General features: G+C 38.6%; 1 protein-coding gene across 1 annotated transcript in view; it reads left to right on the top strand.

Moving 5' to 3' along the window:
- Positions 1–22,370, top strand: part of ndufs6 (NADH:ubiquinone oxidoreductase subunit S6) — a 37,318-nt gene extending 14,948 nt beyond the window's left edge. Inside the window, exons 2-4 of the mRNA XM_072575167.1 lie at positions 10,693–10,746; positions 18,646–18,768; positions 22,206–22,370. Coding sequence (XP_072431268.1) covers positions 10,693–10,746; positions 18,646–18,768; positions 22,206–22,271 — 243 coding nt within the window. The 3' untranslated portion in view covers positions 22,272–22,370. The remainder of the gene's footprint in view (positions 1–10,692; positions 10,747–18,645; positions 18,769–22,205) is intronic.
- Positions 22,371–22,934: the final 564 nt, after the last annotated feature.

Genomic DNA, 22,934 nt, shown 5'->3' with positions numbered 1-22,934 from the left:
CTTACCCAATCTCAAGCTGCACATGAGACAAACTAGGGCTCCGATATTAAAATTGGCGTGCTCAGTCATTGAACAGTTCTGTTCCATGTGATATCCCTGTAGTTACATTTACATTTTTGTGAGGAAAGGCGATCTGAGATTGTGACCCAACAAGAATGAAGGAACAGTGCTATAGTTTCAGGTCAGGATAATGTGTATCTTGAAGGACAGCTTGATTGGACAGGGGAATCATGAGGATGGGCATGTTCCTGTGCATCTACTAGCCTCATCCTTCTAGATGGTAGAAGTTGCAGATTTGGAAAGTGCTGTTCAAGGAAACTTGGTGAGTTGCTGTAGTGTATCTTGTAGGTGATGCACACTGCTGCCACTGTCTGTCAGTGGTGGAGGGAGAAAACGTTGAAAAGAGTGCCAGTCAAGCAGACTGCCTTGTTCTGGAACGGCACTCACCTAGACAAGTTGAGAATATTCTTTACACTCTTGATTTGTGTATCATAGATTGAGGGCAGAATTTGGGACTGAGGACGTACATTACTCACCACAGAATTCCCAGCTTCTGACCTGCTGTGTAGTCACAGTATTTATATGATTGTTCCAGTTCATTTTTGGTCAATGGCTACCCACAGGATATTGATATTTGCAGTGGTAATGCCATCCAGTATAAAGAAGATATTCAGACACTCTCTCATTGGAGATAGTCATTGCCTGACACATCTGTGCTATGAATGCTATTTGCCACTGATTAGTCCAAACCTAATATTGTCCAAGCGTTGCTGCATTTGGACGTGGATTGCTTGATTATCTAAGGAATTGCAAATGATGCTGAAATTTTTGCAATCATCCACAAATGTCCCTAATTCTGATGATTTGATGGAAGTTCCTGGTAGCTCATTTGAAGAGAAGTGAAGTTTCTGTTCCAGTACCCCTCCCCCAACTAAAAATAAGTTAATTGTTAGGGAACTTGGAGTGTAAAAGTTTATGTTTATCTATAATGGCAGTACTTCAAAATTAATCAAGCTGAAACTACAACATTTTATTAGTCATAAGTAGCAGATTTCAATTAGACTGTAAATCTTCACATGTTTCAAAATAATGAAATCTCCATAGTTTTCCAGTTCACTTCTGTAAGTTTGCACAGGTAATTTCTTGATGAAAAGCATTAGTTGGAACTGAACCATCAACAATGCTGTAACATATAAAATACATGGAAGGGCCTAGATTACCAGCCTGATCATATTCTTCTCTTCCTTTTGTAAGAGAACATTAAATAGATTTGTTTAAAATAAGCATCTGAATAACTTAAGACAGTCAATCAAATTATATTTCAAAGCCATAGAACAATGAAGCTACAACTTGGGATTATGTTCAAGCTAAATAGTGGGGAAGCTGCTTAGAGACAGAGCTATGTGATCTCTCAGTTGCAGATCAGATATAAGCTGTACAGCCCTACTACTACTTTACACGAATATTCGTGGACAATTTAAATGACTAACTATTGATGGAGGCTATACTAATATTCCTATTCTCAATGATGGGGTGAAGCCCAACATGTCAGGGCAAAAGAAAAGGCTGGCACATTTGCATTCATTCTCAACCAAAAGTGCTAGTAGGTGATCCATCTTGGCCTCTTCTCAATGTCCCAATTATCAATAACACTTCTGTGTTTCAAAAAACTGAAAAAAACTGCAAATGCTTAGAAGGTCTGGCAGCACTTTTATATAGAGTAATAAATACAACTCTTCAGATGCTGGACCTGCTGAGTATATTTAACACTATCTTTAAGATTTCAGTCTTCACCCATTTTGATGTGGTCTACCTAAGATCACAAAATGACTAAAAGATACTTAATACAATTTAAGTGTGGGTTATGATAGTGTCTGATGGTAATGCTGAAATATGCTCAAATTCAAGCTGCACCCCTTGTCATGTACTACCTCTGCTACTATTTTCCATACAATGTGGTAAATAACTTGCAAGAATAAGTTACTGTTGCCCAATATGGTAACTACTAACCTCTTGTGTCTCATTGGAAATCTAGATAATTATTTCCCTCAATAGTTAGAAAGCAGTACGATCACCAGTATACTTTTCCATAATAATTCGGAATGTAGATGTCATTAACAAAGCAAACATTTATTTCAGTTCTCAAAATTTTGTTAGCTGTGTGACTTGCAAGGTTTTTATAGATCACGTTTGCAAGCTGGAAAGTCGTAGGTCATACTGGGTAAGCATGGCAAATTTCCTTCCCTACACTTTTGATGACAATCTGGCAGTTACATGTTCACTATTACTGACACTAGTTTTTTTTAATTCCAGGTTGTTTAATTTTAATTAATGGAATTTAAGTTTCATAGCTGCCCTGGTGGGGTTTGAACTTGCCTCCAGATCATTATCCAGGTTTCTGAATTATGAGACAAACATAATTGCTACGCTCGTGTTTCCTCACTGTGCTAGAAAATAGAACACTTCTATTTCTGGTACCTTATGTGAGGACTGGACACTTTCAAGCCTGATATGCTGTATGTTTGACTTGGACCAAAAGCCTCTGTGATTTTTATTTCAAAAAATGTAGATGTTGCTTTATAAAATTTGTGCAGTTTTGAGATTTCAGCATGATCATAATTTTTTACACTAGTCTTCCAAATAGTTGCTGTAAGTAAGGTTGTCAGTTCACATGTGTGGATTGTTGATCCACACAGACTGTGACCTTTCAGCAGCTTGGCTCAGTTCGTTGTTGTACCCTCACTGATTCATTCTTGTTCAAAAATCTGGATTATGTTCAAATCCACTTCCTAAGGTTGAAAAGGCAGTGTTGTAGCTCATTGCACAATCCATTCCCTGAGCCCCCAAACCTAATTAAATTCTAAAATTCCAAATCTGTTACTGCAATGCGTCTCATACCCAAAGGCAATGTTTAGTAGAAAAGCCAAGTTTACACAAACAGTGTCCCATTGGAGTTTTAGTGGAATTCTATTGCATTGAGAAATTACTTTTGGGGAATTGCAACATCTGGACATATTTCCAGATAGTATTCTTAATAAGGTATACTTTCTACACATGTATAATCTGCTCATTAAAGGTTTCCAGCTTTCAGTAATTTAATGTTTACCAATGCACTAAAGTGTGTAATCATCTAAAGACTCTGAGGGCACTGTCCTTCTGCTCCAATGTTATTTCACTGTAAGAAATATCTTGTCAAAACGTTAAAAATTACAACACCAGTTTTCACTTTTTTGTAGACCTGGTGTGGTATTTCTGATATGCTGAACATTCTTAATGTGAAATGCTGTGCACATCCCCTTTATATTACAATGAAGTGTGCTAATACACAGCCTCTGCATGTTTTAAAAGTCCCAGACTGTTTCAGGATGAAATTAACTTAGAGTTGATATCATTCATAGCCACCAGTTTACACTGTGCATTCTCTTGAAAACATAATTTCAAAATCTAATCATCTAGGGAAGTTATTTGGGCGGAACTGAGAAATAAGAACGGGATGATCACCTTATTGGGATTGTATATAGACCCCCTAATAGTCAGAGGGAAATTGAGAAACAAATTTTTGGGCAAATAAGTTGGAAATTTCAGTGGTGGTGATGCCAGGAATGTAGGCTGTATCACTCATTTTGTGCAAGATAAATGCTGATTTTCCCCTTAAACTGGTATTCTTTACTGTCTTGAGCGCACGACAGAAAGCTTTGACAAAATGTGTATTCTTAAGCAATGCTAAGTTATCATGTTGTGTTTAAGGATGTGACTGATGCTCATAAATCTTTGTTTATTGCTTATCCTCCATTATCTGTCCTAAAATAATCATCACCTGTGGTTGTTATGGTTATGGTGACCCCGCATGGTGTTAGATTCATCGATGACAGGATAAGTGATAAAGGCCATCAGAGTAGTGTATATCAAAAGTGAAACTTGGAGGTGATGCTTATCCTTCGTAGTGATAGAAATTGTAAGGTGTGGAAGTGTTGTCAAATTAAGCTTTGAGTTAGCAATATAGGGTTTATAAGCAGGTGTAAGCTGTTTGACCTTTGAGCCTGCTCCACCATTCAATATGATTATGGCTGTTCTGGTTGTGGTTTCACTTCACTTTCCTGTCTGCACCCATTAGCCCTTCTCTCCCTTGTCTATCTAAAACTGAACTCTGCCTTGAATAAATTTTGAGGAAGAGAAATTCACACTTTTTTATGATCCTTTGAAGGCAAATAAAATTCTCATCCTAATCTTAAAAGGGAAACAGTGCATTAAACAGTGTCTTCTAATTTTAGTTTCACCGTGAGGAAACACCTTCCAGGTGTCCATCCTACCCATTTACCTCCGATCTTATTAATTTCAGAAAGATCATCTCTCATTCTTCTAAGCTGTGTTGGGTATAAAGGTAACCTGTTTATCCTTTACTCATGAGATAAACCCTTCATCCCAGTGGACAACTTACTTTTTTACATTTCAGAAAATGTCATCAGAAAACTTAGCTATCATAATATCTGATTCCTTCTTTCATATTATAAGCATTGATTCTAAATAATTGAGGAACCAGCACTGACCATTGTGGCACATAGAACATGGAACATTACAGCACAGTAGAAGCCCTTTGGCCCTCGATGTTGACCTGTGAAACCAATCTGAAGCCCATCTAACCTACACTATTCCAGTCTTGTCCATATGCCTATCCAATGACAGGTAATACCTTACCAAGCTGGAAAAGATCTTTTTATCACCACCATCTGCTTCCTATTAGCTAATCAATCCTATGTTCATGCTAACATACTATAATACAGTCTACAGGTCGTGCACACTTCAAACTACCATGTGCTGGTAATGCAAGTAGTGGGTATTGAGTCAAAGTACACAGTTAAAGTAAATGTTTTGGCTTGGATGGTGAAGAGGTTCTTAAGTACGGTATAGCTACATGCATTGTGGAAAGTGATAAGTATTACATCAGTTTTGTGACTTGAGCTTTGTAGGTAGTGGAGGGACATTGGGAGGTGAGGAGATAAGATATTCAATGAATATTCACCATCATCTCTTGCCAAAGTGTTCTAACCACAGTTCTAGTCTAGTTAACCTTCTGGTTGATGGAGATTCATGGATATTAACGACGGAGATTCTGTGATTTTTAAGGGGTGCTGGTTGGATCTTGTTTAAATGATCATTGTTTAGCATTTGCATGGCATATATAGTTATTTGAATACAGCAGTAGGCTGCCATGATCTTGACTGTCATTGGAGTTGTGAGGGTATGCTGGAATCATCAATATTCAATGTCAATTCTGAATTTCTAACCAAGGTTGTGTCATTGATGAAGGTCTTTCAGCTGCATGCAACTGGTTGTTTTATGAAATTTTTGTTGTCTGTTTGTTTGTAATGGCACTGCCTGTGTAAAAAACTTATTCTGTTATACCTTTCTGCTAATATCTCAGATTTATTATGCAGTGTGCAAGCAAAAGAACTGGGAAGTGCAAGTCATTTGCTTTAAATAATTTTTGCTTCTCAAGTTGATTATCTAACTATCCATCTATGAGATAAAGGTGAATAAAGTGGTTGTTTTTTAAATGCCATGCTAGACTGCTGGCTGTTATGAAAAATAGTTTATGATGTCCACACTTGTCATAAAACAATCTCATGGAACCTTCTTGAAGAGGAGCAGGGAATTGTCTTGTCTGGTGTTCTTATAACTCTGAGGACATCTCTCTGAATCCTCCCTCTGTGAATACAAAGCAGTAGCTGTGTGTACCATGTGCTATACAAGGTGCACTGCAATAACTCCCCAAGGCTTCTCTGGCAGTACCTTCCAACCCATTGAACATGAATACTTAGAAGAACAAGGCAGCAGATCTATGAGAATGGCATCACCCGTAAGCTTCCTTTCAAGCCTCTCACCATCCTGACATGGAAGTATATCACCGTTCCTTCACTGAGACCAGCACAAACTTCTGAACTCTCTTCTTGATAGCACTGTCGGTGTCACAGTATCCCAAGACTTGTATTATTTAGGAAGGCAGCTTATCACTGTCACCTTTCTGGAGCAATTATGGATGGGAAATAAATGGTGGCCTAGCCAGCCTGGCCTAGAACACCAGACAAGACAATTCCCTGCTCCTCTTCAAGAAGGTTCCATGAGATTGTTTTATGACATCTTATGAACGAATTTTTACAAAAGCATCATAACTCAGCGTGGAAACAAACACTTCGGTCTAACTTTTCCAAGCTGACAAGACATTCCAATTTGACCAAGTCCCATTTGCCAGCATTTGGCCCATTTTTCTCTTAAACCCTTCCCATTCATATACTCATTTGGATGCTTTTTAAGTACTGTAGTTCTACCCGCCTGTACCACTTCCTCTGGAAGCTTGTTTCAATCACGTACTACCCTCTGTGTGAGAAGGTTACCCCTCAGGTCCTTTTTAAATCTTTTCCCCTCTCACCTTTAACGAAAATAAACTCCCTTAAATCAATGCCCTCTAGTTTTGGAGTCCTTCACCCTAGGAAAAAGGTACTTGTTGCCCTTTCTCCTAACAGCATGAAAATCTGCTTCATTTGTCCCAGTGACTTTTTTGAACCCAAGCCCAATGTTAATCAAAGTTTATTGACTTCCAACAGCCTAAACGTGAAATCAAGTGAAACTTCAATCCACCTTAAACTTTCAACACCAATGCAGTGACAGCAGTATGCACCAAGTCCAAGATGCATGGTAGCAACTTCCCAAGACTCCTCTGCCAGTGCCTTCCAAACTGGAGAGCTCTATCACTTAGATGCAAAAGGACAGCAGATGTATGGGAATACCACCACCACTAAGATCCCCTCCAAGTCATAAGCCAACCTATCCTGAAACTTTGTCCCTATTTCTTCATTGTCACTGGATCAAAATCCTAGAAATTCCTCCTTTACTGCAGTTGGTGTGGATTTGGGGAATAATTGTGTTATGTCAGTACGGGCCACAGGTAGTGGGTAGTCGGGGACTAATCAGATCTGATCAGGTACGTATCAGGTGATTTGAAGGGGTGTGGACAGAGCATTGTGTGTAATTGGGAAAGGTGGTTGAGTAGTTACCCAGGGATTATACTTGGTTTTTACTTTTCCTGCATAGCTATCCAAATTAGTATACCAGAAGTGTCTGATATCTCTGACGTTTGGAGACTGGAGAGCCCTGAGGGGTGGGGAATTTCTTTTATTGTGACTTCTCAGGAGTCCCATAGCACATCTTCAAGGTATGTCCGGTGTCTGACTTTCTGGAGACTGTGGGGTCTGGGTCATTCTCGTTCCACATGCTACTGGTCCTGCGTTTTTGATTTTTATTTCAAATTTGAAACATCTGCAATATTTGCTTTTGTATAGTATGTTGCCTGATTTCAACCAGGACAGCTGTAGAGATCTAGGTATTGGATTCAGTATCCTGGGCTGGGAGGAGTAAATTTAACTGATACACTATTGTGTAAAGTGATCAGTGACTCCTGTTTTGAAAATGTCCATATTTTGTTGACAGAAATGTGGACAGATCTTGACTGAGATTTGTTTCCTAATATTAAATGACCCAGAAACCTTTAAACATGAAGTCATCCTGTCTTGGTGAGGTATCAGAGAAACTGTTGTCCACAGAACAGTCCGTTACATTTTAGGAGCAGTAATTTATTTTGACTCCCGCCGAAGACTTTGTGGTCTTTTTTAATTCACTCATGGGATGTGAGGGTCACTGGCTGGCCAACATTTACTGTCCATCCCCAGATGCTAAAAGTTTAAACCATATATAGTATTAAATGTATTATTGTCAATAAAAAGAATAATGACAGGGTCAAAGTTTGGCAATGTTTTCTTCATAAAATATGTTTATCATGAGCTGACCGATTTTTGGGATTGTCAGTTGATGGGTTTGAAATTTCACAATTCTAATTGGGGTAGATTCCTTCACAGATGCTGTCATAATTACTTAGTGTTTCCAGCATTTTCCGTTTTTATTTCACCTTACTAAAGATAAGCTCAGCAATTATTCCACACTATTTACCCAAATTTAGCACAAAATTTAACAAACTGAAAATACACCTTTTTAATTTTTTTTATCAGTGAATATTTAATTTAGGTAGGATCATGTCATTTTGTACTGCTCAATCACTTTCAAAACTGTGTACAAATAAATTTGCAAGCCTAATGCAAATATTGGTCAAGATCATTTTATATTCACATAAGAGAAATTTTTAAATTTTACTGTCTGTTAATGCTGAATATTATGTGTAATATTTCTTGAGGACTTTGAAGGAATTATATACAGAACTTTTAAAGTCCTTTCGTGTTTTTCTTTCCAAATGATCTCATGTTTGCAAAGAGATTAATAGTTAGAAGCCTCTTTCCTAGAATTCAGAAGACATCCATCTCTTTGACTGTACAAACTTACCTAGTAGATTATTCCAAATATTTATCGCCTTTTGTGTTGACACATTTTTCTAACATCTGCTTTAAATTTATGTCCTTGTGTTCAACTGCCCTGACTAACCTTAAAGCAATGTTTTTGAATCATCTTATCTACATCATCATTGTATAAATCTCAGTGAAATTCCCCCAACCATATCCTTTCTGATTCCACTCATACACACATTTACATCAAATTACAATGATTTAAGACCTGTAATTACTAATTCTTTCAAGATAATAAATGTGGCAAAGGGTGGGGGTGGGGGGGGGGGGGGTGTGGGGGGTGGGGTGTGTGGGGTGTTGCGGGAAGGGGGGGGGGGTTTGTGTGTGTGTGTGTGAAGAGAGAGAGAGCGAGAGAAAGGAATGACACTTAATGCTTATCATGTTTTCCAGAACTCTGTTCAAGGCTTTCACATGAAATAGGTTCCTTTTGAAGCCTAGTAACCTGCTATTAGTTTTGAAGTATAGCAGCTATTTTTCATGTTGCAAGGTTTTACAAATAACAATTGGATACATAACCAATTACTGTTATTGTGTGGAGATACTTGAGGTGGAGGAAAAAAATTGACTTTAATGTGGAAATATTTGCTACTGATTAAAAAGATGTTTCATCTTACGCAGAAAATTTGTTCGCTTTTTTAAAATATAAAAACAAATGTTGTGAAAGACTTAAATCTTTGTCACAGTTTTCTGATTAGCTGTTTAGTATGTATTGACCCTGAACTATTTGTTAACAGTCTATGTACTAAATGTTGCAGGTGGGCACTCTACTTTGAGAAGGAGGTACAGTTCAAAACAGGAGTAGAAGTAGGTCATTTGGCATTGAATCCACTCTACCATTCAGTGCAATCGTGGCTGATTTGATAAACTTAACTCCACTGTCCTGCTTTAGAAATCTGTCCAACTCAGCCTTGAATATACCTAATTATCCAGCCTCAAAAGCCTTCTGTGGTAAAGAATCCCACAGATTCTCCACACTCTGAGAAAAGAAAATCCCTTCCATCTCTCTTTTATGAGCGACACCTTACTGTGAGATTATGCACTTTGGTCCTCAATTCTCCTACAAGGGATAACAGCCTTTCGGCATCTACCCTGTTATATTTGTTAAGAATCGTATACTTCAATAAGATCTCCTCTCATTCTTCTAAACTCCAGTTAATACAAGCTCATTTATGTTAATCTCATTTATGTTAATCTCATTTATACAGTTTTCATAAGCCTTCTGTCTTTGTTGGGCAATTCTTTGGTTCAGGCTAATGCCCTGAGGCATGTTTCAAATCTCACCGTTTTGGAATTTAAATTCAATTAATGAAAAATAAATCTGGAATATAAAGCTAATCTCAGTAATTGTGCAATAGAATGACCACCAATTATGGAAAATACCATTTGATTTACTCCTGTCCAAGGTATCGGCCAGTCTTATCTGGTGTGACCCACACACAAGTCCAGATCTACAGAACTCTGGTTTACCCTTGACTGTCCTCTGAAATGGCTTAGCAACCTATGAAGAGGGCCATTAAGGATAGGCAGAAAATTGTAGCCGTGCCAGGGATACCTGCGTCTGATGAAAATACTTTTTTAAAAAAACATGGAGATGAACATCCAAACAAAGATTCATGCTGCTGCATCGCTTTTTTTTTAAACGTATGTTTTGAAAGTTTTTCATGCATAGGGCCACACAACTTGACAGATTTTTTTAATACATGCTTGCTATTGTATAATATAATCAGTGCAAAAGCATGCTATTTCATGCCACAGGTGCACTGTAGTTATTCAGTTCTGCATGAACGTCCTCATGTTGTTCCTCATTCATATAATGCCGTTCACTATTCCATTTACCCTCGTGTCATCAAGCTTCTCTTTAAATGCATTTATGCTCATTGTTTCAAAATCTCGTAAAAATTCAAAAACAGAAAGTATATATATTGTGAATTAAAACTCTGGTACTTTGCTTTTTTTTAAACTAATGACTAAAAATGCTATCATTTTATTACCCATTCATTTTTTGATCCGATATTATTTCTCAGCAGTTGGTGTGTTTGGTTTCCTCACATGATGAATGTTTATAGCATTTTCTGTGTTAAAGATTTGAAACCTTACCTCCAATCGTAATAGTAGACAGTACAAATCATAATGTTGCAATTTATTTGAATGATAGTTATTATACTCACAGACGAGCATTATTACAGTCCCTCAGAATAGTATGTATTATATATTGAAATTCACAAAGATCGATATAATGAAATTTCTGCTGCTGATGGTTAAAAAACACTTTATTTTGTTTCAGGTTTACGAAGAGGGTGATTATAGGAAAGTCAGATTTGTCGGTCGACAGAAAGAAGTAAGTTTTTCAAGGTTGTAGAGATATTTGGAATGCTCTGGATATTTGTCTTCCTAGTTGTGCATGATTTCAGCTCTTAAGTTACAATATTAAAATTGGCAGTAAGGGTACTTAAATAGTCAAACTAAAAAAGTCGCCATCATCTGATGGCTGTTGTCTCATTAGAGAGAGATAACTGGTGGTGGGTTTAACCTGAGGGTGACCACATCTCAAGTGAGGTTGAGCAACCTCAACCAGTGTGGAAATGGACCCATGCTCTTGGTATTGCTTTGTAAACCAGCTATCCAACCAACTGAGCTAACTGACCATCAGTATTCAGACTCACTTTAGTACTAAAGTACAAGGTGGCAAGGGTGAAGAATGTACTCTGGGTGGGGGATTTCAAATCTGCCAGACCATACCAAAGTGGCTCAACAGCAGAACTATTGACTGAGCTGGTCAGGTTCTAAAGGCGATGGCTGCCACGCTGAGTCTGCGGCAGATAGTGAGGAACAAACATACTTGACGTTATCAACCTGCTGACCTCAAATACGTCTTTCCAAGTCAGTTTTGGTAAGAGTAACCAGCTTATAGGTAAAAACAATGACTGCAGATGCTGAAAATCAAATACTGGATTAGTGGTGCTGGAAGAGCACAGCAGTTCAGGCAGCATCCAACGAGCAGCGAAATCAACGTTTCGGGCAAAAGCCCTTCATCAGGAATAAAGGCAGTGAGCTTGAAGCATGGAGAGATAAGCTGGAGGAGGGTGGGGGTGGGGAGAGAGTAGCATAGAGTACAATGGGTGAGGGGGGGAGGAGATGAAGGTGATAGGTCAAGGAGGAGAGGGTGGAGTGGATAGATGGAAAAGAAGATAGGCAGGTCGGACAAGTCAAGGAGACAGTAACTGAGCTAGAAGTTTGAAACTAGGATGAGGTGGGGGAAGGGGAAATGAGGAAGCTGTTGAAGTCCACATTGATGCCCTGGGGTTGAAGTGTTCCGAGGCGGAAGATGAGGCGTTCTTCCTCCAGGCGTCTGGTGGTGAGGGAGCGGCGGTGAAGGAGGCCCAGGACCTCCATGTCCTCGGCAGAGTGGGAGGGGGAGTTGAAATGTTGGGCCACGGGGCGGTTTGGTTGATTGGTGCGGGTGTCTCGGAGATGTTCCCAAAGCGCTCTGCTAGGAGGCGCCCAGTCTCCCCAATGTAGAGGAGACCACATCGGGAGCAACGGATACAATAAATGATATTGGTGGATGTGCAGGTGAAACTTTGATGGATGTGGAAGGCTCCTTTGGGGCCTTGGATAGAGGTGAGGGAGGAGGTGTGGGCACAGGTTTTACAGTTCCTGCGGTGGCAGGGGAAAGTGCCAGAATGGGAGGGTGGGTCACTTCTGTGGTTGTCAGAAGTCAGCCATCCCCGATTTTAGCAGCAGTTCCTCTGGGTAGTGTCTTTGACCCAATTATGTTCACCAATGACCATCCCTTCTTTAAAACATTTTATTTAGTTAATTCACAGAATTGGATGATGATTCTATGGGTCTGGAGTCAGAAAAGTAGTTTCCTTCCCTAAATGGCATTAGTGAACCAGCTGAGCTTTTCCTGGCAATCATCAATAGTTTCATGATCATCATTAGATTCTTAATTCCAGATTTTTATTGAATTCGAATTTCACCATCAGCCATGGCAGAGTTTGAGCATGAATCCCCAGAATAATAATTAGGTCTTTAGATTAATAGGCTGGTGATCAATGCCACTAGACCATTACCTTCCTGGAAAGGTCATAAGTGTGCAATCACAAGGGAACCTCGCCAATGTTCAGGATACTGATGCAGTTAATGTTCAAATGTAACAAGATCTGGACAGTATCATGGTTGGGTCTGACAAGTGACAAGTAATAATCACACCACCCAAATGGCAGGCAATGACCGTTTACAGTAAGAGACAATTTAACCACTGACTCTTGACATTCAATAGTATTAATATCACTGAATCTAACCCATGACCAATATCCTGGGGTTACCATTGACCAAAAGGTCAACTGGACTTCCACATACACACTGAGCAGGTCAGAGGCAGAAATACTGCAGCAAATAACTCACCTTCTGACTGTCTAAAGCCTGACCACCATCTGCAAGGCACAAGTCAGTGTGATGGTGTCCTTCCTACTCGCCTGATGGGTACAGCTCCAACACTTAAGCTTGACATCTTCCAGGACAAGCAGCCCACTCAATTGGCACAATATGCACAAATATCCACTCCGCCACCACTAATGTTCAATGACAGCAGTGCGTACTATCTCCAAGATTCACTCTGAAAATTCAGCAAAACTCTTTAGACAGCACCTTCCAAACCGATGACCACTTGCATCTGGAAAGGCCAGGGCAAAAGATACATGGGAACACCACCACCTGGCAGTTCCCTTGCAAGCTACTCACCATTCTGACTTGGAAATATATCGCCCTTCCTTTAATACCGCTGAGTCAAAATTGTGGAATTCCCTTCCTAAGGGCATTAAGTTCAACGCACAGCACGTGGACTGCAGTGGTTCAAGAAAGCAGCTCACACCACCTTCTCGAGCAGCTAGGGATGGGCAATAAATGCTGGCCAGTCAGCAACACCAATGTTCAGTGAGTGAATTTTAAAAACATTCAAACATTTTGATCTCCTTACCCTGTCCTTATTTTAGTTCTGTTTGCCTCCTTTCTCTTTTTTTTCATGTGCTGCTTTAATTTTTTAACTTTGATTTCATTTTCACAATTTGGCTGGGCAAGTTTACATTACTGTAACATCAGTTACAGTAATGTAAACCTTCTTTAAAAGTCAGTCTTTTAGTTGATTAATATGGTCTGACGATGATGATGCAGATGCTCAGCGGTTAACACTGCTGCCCCTCAGCACAAGGGACCCAAGTTTGATTCCATTCTCAGGCGACTGTCTGTGTGGAGTTTGCAAATTCTCTGTGTGTGTGGGTACATTTCCTCCAGATGCTCCAGTTTCGTCCCATAATGCAAATATGTGTAGGTTGATGGATTGGCCATGCTAAATTGCCCATAGTGTCCAGGGATGTGCAAATTAGATGGATTAGCCATGATAAATGTGGGGTAATGAGGATTGACTAGTGGTTGTGGGTCGGGATGGAATGCTGTTTGGAGGGTCAGCATGGACTTGGTGGACCGATTGGCCTGTTTTCACACTAGAGGGATTCTATGTAACCAGGGGGAATGAGTCTTTGAAATGGGCATCTTTGTCTGCAAACCCTGCAACCTGGCAATGATGAATTCCTGTGTAATACTTGAAGAATTAAGATCAATGTTAGAACACAACCAAACAGAAGGTTCATTCTGTGACATTTAAGCATTTCTATATGTTGCATTGTAACATGCTTTAACTTTTTACGTGTTTCTAGTATTCATCATTTAATTCTTCTATATAATTTTAAAACAGCAATTCCAATAAGAATTTTTTTGTTATGCAAAAGATTTTGCTGTTGATTCAGTTACTTCCAAACCATTCCTGATATCCAGAAGCTGAAATGCTTCTGGTCAAGTGCTAACAATATTATACAGCTTCCTTTCAAATGTACAAGTTCATGGCTGTGTTATCTTGAATGTAAATTTCTGAAGGGTATCCTTGCAGTTTTCCTTGTTGGAGCTCTTATAAAAACTTCCATCAGTTCCTGCAGTCTGCTTCACAAGTTGTGTCCTGTTCAATTTTGAACTTTTATCATTCCTGCTCTTGGACAGAGTGATTCCCTATACCCAAAGTGGCAATACTATGGCTTTAAGAGGTGTATTTTGTCCTGGTTTATTTATTGAAGAAAGATTGAAAGAGAGGTGGTGCGGAGTCTATTCAGAGCCCATAAAATAAACAGTTGTGTAATTTTTTTTTAAAGTTGCAACAATAGAAGCAGCCTGAATGGGTGAGGTGGTCAAGCTCTCTCAGATCCAGGATTTATAGCCCTGGTTTTTCAGTGGCAGTTGCTGCTAGGGTCTTGAAGTTGGATTTGGTAGCTACAATACGACCCACCTGCCTCCTCTGGGTTTTCTCCTGATGTTTGTCCTTTGGACTAGAAAACTGCATGTGAGAAATCTATTTTACTGAATTTACCTTTGCCACTGGTGTGTTTATGGGATGCTACAAAATGGAATAGTTAGTTTAGTAATTAATCTATTATTCTGTTAAGTTTCCCAGTCGAGTTGAATTCTTTCCAATTTCTTCTTTCTTTTGCTGTGCTTTGTCTATAGTAAATGAACACAGACTGTTGAGGGTGTTTGGTCTGGTCCATAACGCCAATGCATCAATTCTAAGATTCTGTTGCTCATTTCAAATTCTTGCAAGAGTTTTTACCTCTTGTTTGATGTTCTGTAGCTACATCTTCTAAGCCACACTGCCTTTTCTTATCGCTTGTATGATTTTAATGGTTTCCTGTTTCCCTTACTGCAAATTGCTTTGTTTTTGTTCTTTTATTGCTTTTAAAAATCTGGGCCCAATAATTTTCTCCTTCCCCTGCTTAGTTTCCACTTATTGTAATGTGTGGGATATATTATTTGTAGGTTAAAACACTAATTGCATAATTTTTGGTTCTGATACTTTGTTTCTTATCTTTGATTCTCTAACATAATGGACCTTAATAACATTCAAACACTTTTTCAATGCCAAGGTTTGGGTGTTTTCCATGATGGTGATGCAAGTTGAAAGGGTTAAGCCTCTTTCAATATAAAAAAAGTCTATTGAATTTTTGTGATCTTTAGCCTATTATTTGTCAATATATTTGGTGAGATTACTCACCAATTTTTGTTTAATTCAACATTGTCTGTGTTGGTAACAATAATAAATATTACTAATTGCTGTTGATGATTCTTGGTTAGATTGAATCAGAAATGGAAAAAAGTGACATGCTGAATATTATTTTGGTGACCAGCTTCTTTGCTTCAACAAAACTTTGTGCTAATTAAGTGAATGGTATAGATTTTAAGGATATTGGATACTGCACATCAGAATAGTAGTGATCCAAACCTTTTACATTGGTTCCAGTTTTCAAAAGCAGATTGAAATGTCCCTAGTTGACCAGTGTAGACTGGCAGCACATGCCGTATCCAATGACAGCAATAGCTAGTGGGTGTCAGGTGTGTTACTTAGAAGAAGCCATGTTCGCCAATGTATATCCTTATAGTCTAGAAAATGTCTAGAAAATTTTTCTTTCCCTCTTTTGATTATTTGTGCCTGAAGTTGAATGTCAAAATAAATTTCTACACTTGCAAATCTGCATTTTAACCATTGATCCCATAATTGTGAAAGAAAGTGACATTTGTAATATATCCTGATAATCAAGTTAAGTTGCTTCAAAATTATGAAGACAATTAAGATAGTTGATAGATATATGAATAGAAATGGTTTAGAGGGATAAGGGCTAGTTTAGTTTGGCATGGACTGGTTGGACTGAAGGATCTGTTACTATGCTGTGTGACAATATCATTTTAAGTAAGGTGGCTATTAATTTGTCATACTTGAAGTGTTATTATCTATGGGCAGAATTTTCAAAGCTTTTGAAAAACATTATAAATAAAAAAGCTTGCTAAAATTGAAATGGTAGAGACAATGGCCAGGATTTTGTAAGTAAAATAGCAGTAAGGCTAATAACGTTCATCATTACCAAAGTTTAAATCAGATAGCAACTTCATTGCACGTGTTTAGTTAAATATTTTAATATTTTCTTATTCTCTTAATTCATTTGTCTTCCCCTTGTTTTGTTTTCAGTACTGTAACTGATTTTCATTGAATTAATTAAATTTCCTCATTCAGTCTCTGCCTGCCACTGTTCAATTCTTCAATCTGATTAAGAAGAGGGATGAGTAGTTTTTGCTTCTCACAGATCCAGTAAAGGGTACTGCATCTAACTAAATTTTTACACTGCATGTTTCAGTGCAATACCCCATTAAGACATTTTCAGGCAAGTGTTCTGCGTATCATTCACTGTTGATCTTAAATTCTGTCTCAACGATGGTCATTTATGTAGCATTTTCAGTTTTGACTAAATTCCAATTCTTTGACCGAAACTTGTAAGTTGCATTGTCAGGAAGTTCCAGGGATTTGAGATCTACCTCTAGTGACCAAAGTAACATTTTCTGAGCCATTGTGCATGGAATGCAGGAATATTACAGAAAAGTTGTTCTGAAATTTAACTGTAGATCTTAAAATGTTTTGCATAGTTTATAATATTCTGATGTTCAAATTTATAGCCATTTTCTCTTCTTTCAAACATATGAAATTCAGTTTGTTCAAGGAACTGTTTAGAATTAGATTTGTCACTATATCTAATGTTCTGACAATATTTGTTAGTGTCAAAGCTTAGAAGTCAAATTGTTGGAGTTTGATCATTTTATCATTTGAGTTATTCTATCAGATTCTACCCCTCCCTCTCAATATTTCCTAAAGAGTGGAAGTATTTCTATCAATATTCTTCACAATTTTAAAACAATCATATCATATTTTTATGTCTTTCTAAGCTCCAATGAAACTAATACTGTTACTTTAAGTATCTCCTCATAATGAATGTTCTATTCCTGGCTTCATGGTGAATGCCTTTTCACTTATACGATCGCAGAATTGACCAGATCATTAAATGTGGAATAACCTCCTGCTGTGCATAACTTTATTATTCTTCATTCCTGAAGAAGGGCTTTTGCCCAAAACATCGATTCTACTGCTCCTCAGATGTTGCTTGGCCTGCTGTGTTTTTCCAGCATCACATTTTTCAACTCTGGTCTCCAGCATCTGCAGTCCTCACTCTCTCCTAGTTGATCATAACTTTATTATAACAATTTTCTATTGTTATCTTTATCCATATTTCTAAAGCATAAAATGTTTGCTCTTCTTGACTTCATGCATCCACATTGAGACTTTAAGATAGAATGATATACTTCAATTGTTAACTAATTTTAATTCTGTTGTTTCACATCCTGCAGTGATTTTGCACTAAATGCATACTCGCAGTTCTTGATTTTTCCTCCCAAAGTGTGTTGTTTCATTCTTCTCTATTGAATTGTATTTACTATCTGACTGGCCACTCTGCAACGGTGTCCACATCCTCCTGAAGTCTTATATGTTCTACCTTACTGCTTGCTAAATTGACTTTTCAAAATCAACAAATTTGTGTTGTGCTGTTTCAGTTGTACTCCCATTTACCACCTTAGTTGTCTGCTCCTGGCCTTTTTAGTAGAGAATTTTTTTATTATATAACATGCAGAAATCCAAAATTTAATGTGCAATAATATTGTAAATCCAAAGACTGAGATCAGCATGCATTATTTTATGTCAAGTAAAACCAGTACTTCTGTCTCTCCAAATTTGCATCAAGAATGAAAAACCATAAACACTCAATCTATGTATTTTGATATAACTTGAAGTGCTGGTTTTAAGGTAGATGCTTGATAATGGTCTCTACCACTGAGTACTATTTTAAATATCAAATACCTGAACATATTAGTTATACAGGTGCACAATCCTTTATACGAAATCCAAAGTTTTTTTTTTGTGAAGTTGTTTTCTCCATGACAAGATTGTTTGGCGTGCAAACAGTTAACCCAACTCCACACCCACTTGACCCACGTCACTCAGATATGATGTTGCAGCATGGCCCAGCACTGGCAGGCATCAATTCTGTCTCAGCGCTCGAAGTACTCACAAGTGTGTCTGCTGTTCGGTAAGATTATTTTTATTTCGCTGTGAAACTGTCACTTAATCTGAAATCCAAAAAATTCTGAAAACCAGCTTGCCCATGATGGTTTCGGATAGCAGATTGTGTACCTGTAAAACAAAAGTGAAAAATAACTGGAGCATTTGCAGCTTCTGAGAGGGAATTTTGATGTTTGTTTTGGTCAAAGCTGAAATATTAAACTTTGTGTTCTTCCAACTGTATTTTGATAGGTAAATGAAAACTTTGCCATTGAGTTAGTAGCTGAGGAGCCTGTAACTGAGGTATCAGACAGAGTGGTTTCATGTGATGGTGGTGGTGGAGCTCTTGGGCATCCTAAGGTGTATATAAATTTGGTAAGTATTTGATTGCAATGTGTGTTCTTTAAATGTTGATGGTAGAAAGTTGGGATCTGTCATAAATTCTCCTGAATCTTGAATCACAGCTATTAAGTATCTGCACATGACTCTTGCAAGGAAAAATGATTTACTTCGTATGAAGATAAAACTATTGTGCATGTGCAGGGTATATGTGGGAAGAATGTGTTTGGCTTGTATTCATTCAGATAATCTAATTACATGAACAAAGCGGTTTTTACCAACTTTCATATGTATAATTCCTTGTTGAAATGCTAAGAATATGCTGCATTTATGGGTAGGTTTTTCTTGATTGTGTATAGCCTGTGAGGGTGAGCGTGTTGGATAGTGCCAAACACGCTATCTAAACCGCTGAGAAAATATGCAGTATCTCTTCCAGTTAGCCATTTAAGAGCATTCCAGTTCACCAGAGACTACCAGCCAATCAGAGGTTGGATTCCAAAGCTCATTGGTTGAGGCCTAATGCTTGGGGTATCCATCGACAGAAAGTTGAGTGTTTCTTAATGCACTGTTTGAGAGGTTGAGGTCACGAGGGGAGGGAAGGCTATCGATGACAAGGCAGTGGTATAGTTTTCAGAGACCACCTCTTGACCTCGGCTGGGATTGCCCCCAAAGTGGAGCAGTTGAAGGCCCCTACCTGCTCTCCCAACCAAACTTCCCAACCCATCATGCAAGTCGCCCTGGTTTTCCAATTGGGGAAACTAGCCACTTTTCTCTACCTTCTATAAAACAGATGATTGGGACGTGGTAGTGGTGGGTTAAGAAGATTGTCCATGGAAGCTATCAAATTACCTGATAGCAAGGTTGCTTTCTCAGAGAGGTCAGTTTTGTATATACATTTCTGTGACCTCTGTTTTTCTTGAGACTACATCAGAAAATAAAGCATTCAAGACAATTATTGGAAACTACCTCTTTGCTAAGCACAGTGTAAGTTTGGGAAACTTACAATAAAAAAAAGCGAATAATGTAAATTTGGTTTTAGATGTTGTAGCTTGACATTGTTCAAATAAAAATATTTCATAGAATATTGGCATCACTGCCAGGGAGCATCCCTAATTGCCTTTGAACTGGATGAGTTGCTCGGTCATTTCAGAGTCATTGCTGTGGATCTTGAGTCACCTGTACGCCAGACCAGGCAGATATCCTTCCCAAATGGACGTTTGTGAACCAGATTGCAGATTTACACCGATTGACAACAGTTTCATGATCAGCTATACTTAGCCAATTTCTTAATTTTGGGTTTTATGAATTGAGTTTAAATTCCACTAGCTGCCATGATATCACTGTCTGGATTACCACATTGCCACCATTTCCCCATCTCTGCATAATGCATCTAATAGGAGAAAGTGAGGACTGCAGATGCTTGAGATCAGAGCTGAAAAATGTGTTGCTGGAAAAGCGCAGCAGGTCAGGCAGCATCCAAGGAGCAAGAGAATCGACATTTCGATTCTCTTGCTCCTTGGATGCTGCCTGACCTGCTGAGCTTTTCCAGCAACACTTTTCAGCCATAATGCATCTAATGTTTGTTAGAAATTAATTTCAGACATCTTGATTTTAATAAATGGAACTGAATGTTATTAGAATTAGCAATCATTTTAGTTGTTCTCTAAAGCCATAGATTTATGAAGTTATAGAATGATTAAAATATTTGCTAATCTTATAATCACTACAGGCCAATTGACAATCTGAAGGAATCACAAAACACTTTTTGACACAAGTTAGTAGAAATCTGTAATTCTCTACTGTAGATACTGGATTGTTGGGATTTTGTTAGGCAAGGGTGATGAGGGAGACAGAGCTGAGGCAGGTAAATAGATTTAAAGTAGTGATCAATCATGAACTAATTGAATTGGGAGGCAAACTTGAAGAGTTGCATGCCCTACTCTGTATGTTCACTTGTTGCAAAACAGTGCAGCTTAATTTGTTACTGCTGCCATGTCTCATACTCACTTTCCAGTCCTTTGAAAGCCATATTCAGTTCAAATCCCAAGGGAAACCATTGTTTTAGACAATCGTATAGAGTCGTAGAGATGTACAGCATGGAAACAGACATTTCGGTCTAACCTGTCCATGCTGACCAGATATCCCAACCCAATCTAGTCCCACCTGCCAGCATCCGGCCCATATCCCTCCAAACCCTTCCTATTCAAATACCCATCCAAATGCCTCTTAAATGTTGCAATTGTACCAGCCTCCTCCACATCCTCTGGCAGCTCATTCCATGCACGTACCACTCTCCGCGTGAAAAAGTTGCCCCGTAGGTCTCTTTTATATCTTTCCCCTCTCACCCTAAACCTATGCCCTCTAGCTCTGGACTCCCCAACCCCAGGGAAAATACTTTGTCTATTTATCCTATCCATGTCCCTCATAATTTTGTAAACTTCTCTAAAGTCACCCCTCCGCCTCCAATGCTCAGGGAAAACAGCCCCAGCCTGTTCAGCCTCTCCCTATAGCTCAGATTCTCCAATCCTGGCAACATCCTTGTAAATCTTTTCTGAACCCTTTCAAGTTTCACAACATCTTTCAGATAGGATTGAGACCAGAATTGCAGGCAATATTCCAACAGTGGCCTAACCAATGTCCTGTACAGCTGCAACATGACCTCCCAACTCCTGTACTCAATACTCTGACCAATAAAGGAAAGCATACCAAACACCACCTTCACTATCCTATCTACCTACGACTCCACTTTCAAGGAGCTATGAACCTGCACTCCAAGGTGTCTTTGTTCAGCAACACTCCCTAGGACCTTACTATTAAGTGTATAAGTCCTGCTAAGATTTGCTTTCCCAAAATGCAGCACCTCTCATTTATCTGAATTAAACTCCATCTGCCACTTCTTAGCCCATTGACCCATCTGGTCCAGATCCTGTTGTAATCTGAGGTAACCCTCTTCGCTGTCACTGTATCTCCAATTTTGGTGTCATCTGCAAACTTACTAACTGTACCTCTTATGCTTGCATCCAAATCATTTATGTAAATGACAAAAAGTAGAGGACCCAGCACCGATCCTTGTGGCACTCCACTGGTCACAGGCCTTCAGTCTGAACAGCAACCCTCCACAACCACCCTCTGTTTTCTACCTTTTTGAGCCAGTTCTGTATCCAAATGGCTAGTTCTCCTTGTATTCCATGAGATCTAACCTTGCTAATCAGTCTCCCATGGGGAACCTTGTCGAGCGCCTTACTGAAATCCATATAGATCGTATCTAACTGCTCTGCCCTCATATTAACTTGTGTATTGAGTACCATGAGTGCATTCCTAAGCATCGAATAACAAATTGAAATATAAAAATTACAATTATATGTAATGTGTATATATACACCATTATATTTAGTAATTTAATTCTCAGGTAAAATATTTTGAGTATTGTTCATATTTTGAATGATGTCTTGATTTATCTTTTTCTTTCTCAGGACAAAGAGACAAAAGTTGGAACATGTGGTTATTGTGGACTTCGGTTTAAGCAGATACATCACTGAAAGGAACCATTTGGAATTTACTCGCATTGTTTCTCTTTATGACAGTGTTGTACAGGCTTCAGTTATGAAAGTTACAAACAATAAATTAATTGAGCTCTGCATGTGTGTTGCTCTGTTTATAGTGAAGTTTGAATGTAAAGACCACATGAAATAGGAACAGAAGTATGCTGTTCAGTCCCTTAAGCCAGCTCTGACACTCCTCATGTCCACTTTCCTGCTTTTTCACCGTAACACTTGATTCCCTTCTGATCAAAAGTCTACCTCAGAGTTAAATATACATCTGATCTGCCCTCACAGCTCCCTGTGGTAAGGCGTTCCAAAGACTCTTAACAATCTGAGGGAAGAACTTCCTTCTCACCAAAGTCTTAAATTGGTATACCTTAATTTTGAGACTATGCTATCTGGCCCTAGCCTCTCCCATGAGGCGAACCATCCTTTTGGCATTTACCCTGTCAAGCCCCTTCAGAATCCAATATGTTTCAACAAGATCACCTCTCATCTTCTAAATTCCAATGAGTAGAGTCCTAACCTGCTTAATCTTTGCTCATAAGGCAATTCCTTCTTACCAGGGATCATAGTGGACATTCTCTTAACTGCATCCAATTAAATAATATCTTTCCTTAAGTAAGGGTGTCAAAACTGCTCACAGTACTCCAGATGTAG

The sequence above is a fragment of the Chiloscyllium punctatum genome, chromosome 8 (genome assembly GCF_047496795.1).
Source record: "Chiloscyllium punctatum isolate Juve2018m chromosome 8, sChiPun1.3, whole genome shotgun sequence".
In the NCBI taxonomy this organism is placed as follows: domain Eukaryota; kingdom Metazoa; phylum Chordata; class Chondrichthyes; order Orectolobiformes; family Hemiscylliidae; genus Chiloscyllium; species Chiloscyllium punctatum.
Note: the sequence above shows the minus strand (reverse complement) of the source record. Positions and strands in the feature narration are given on the sequence as shown.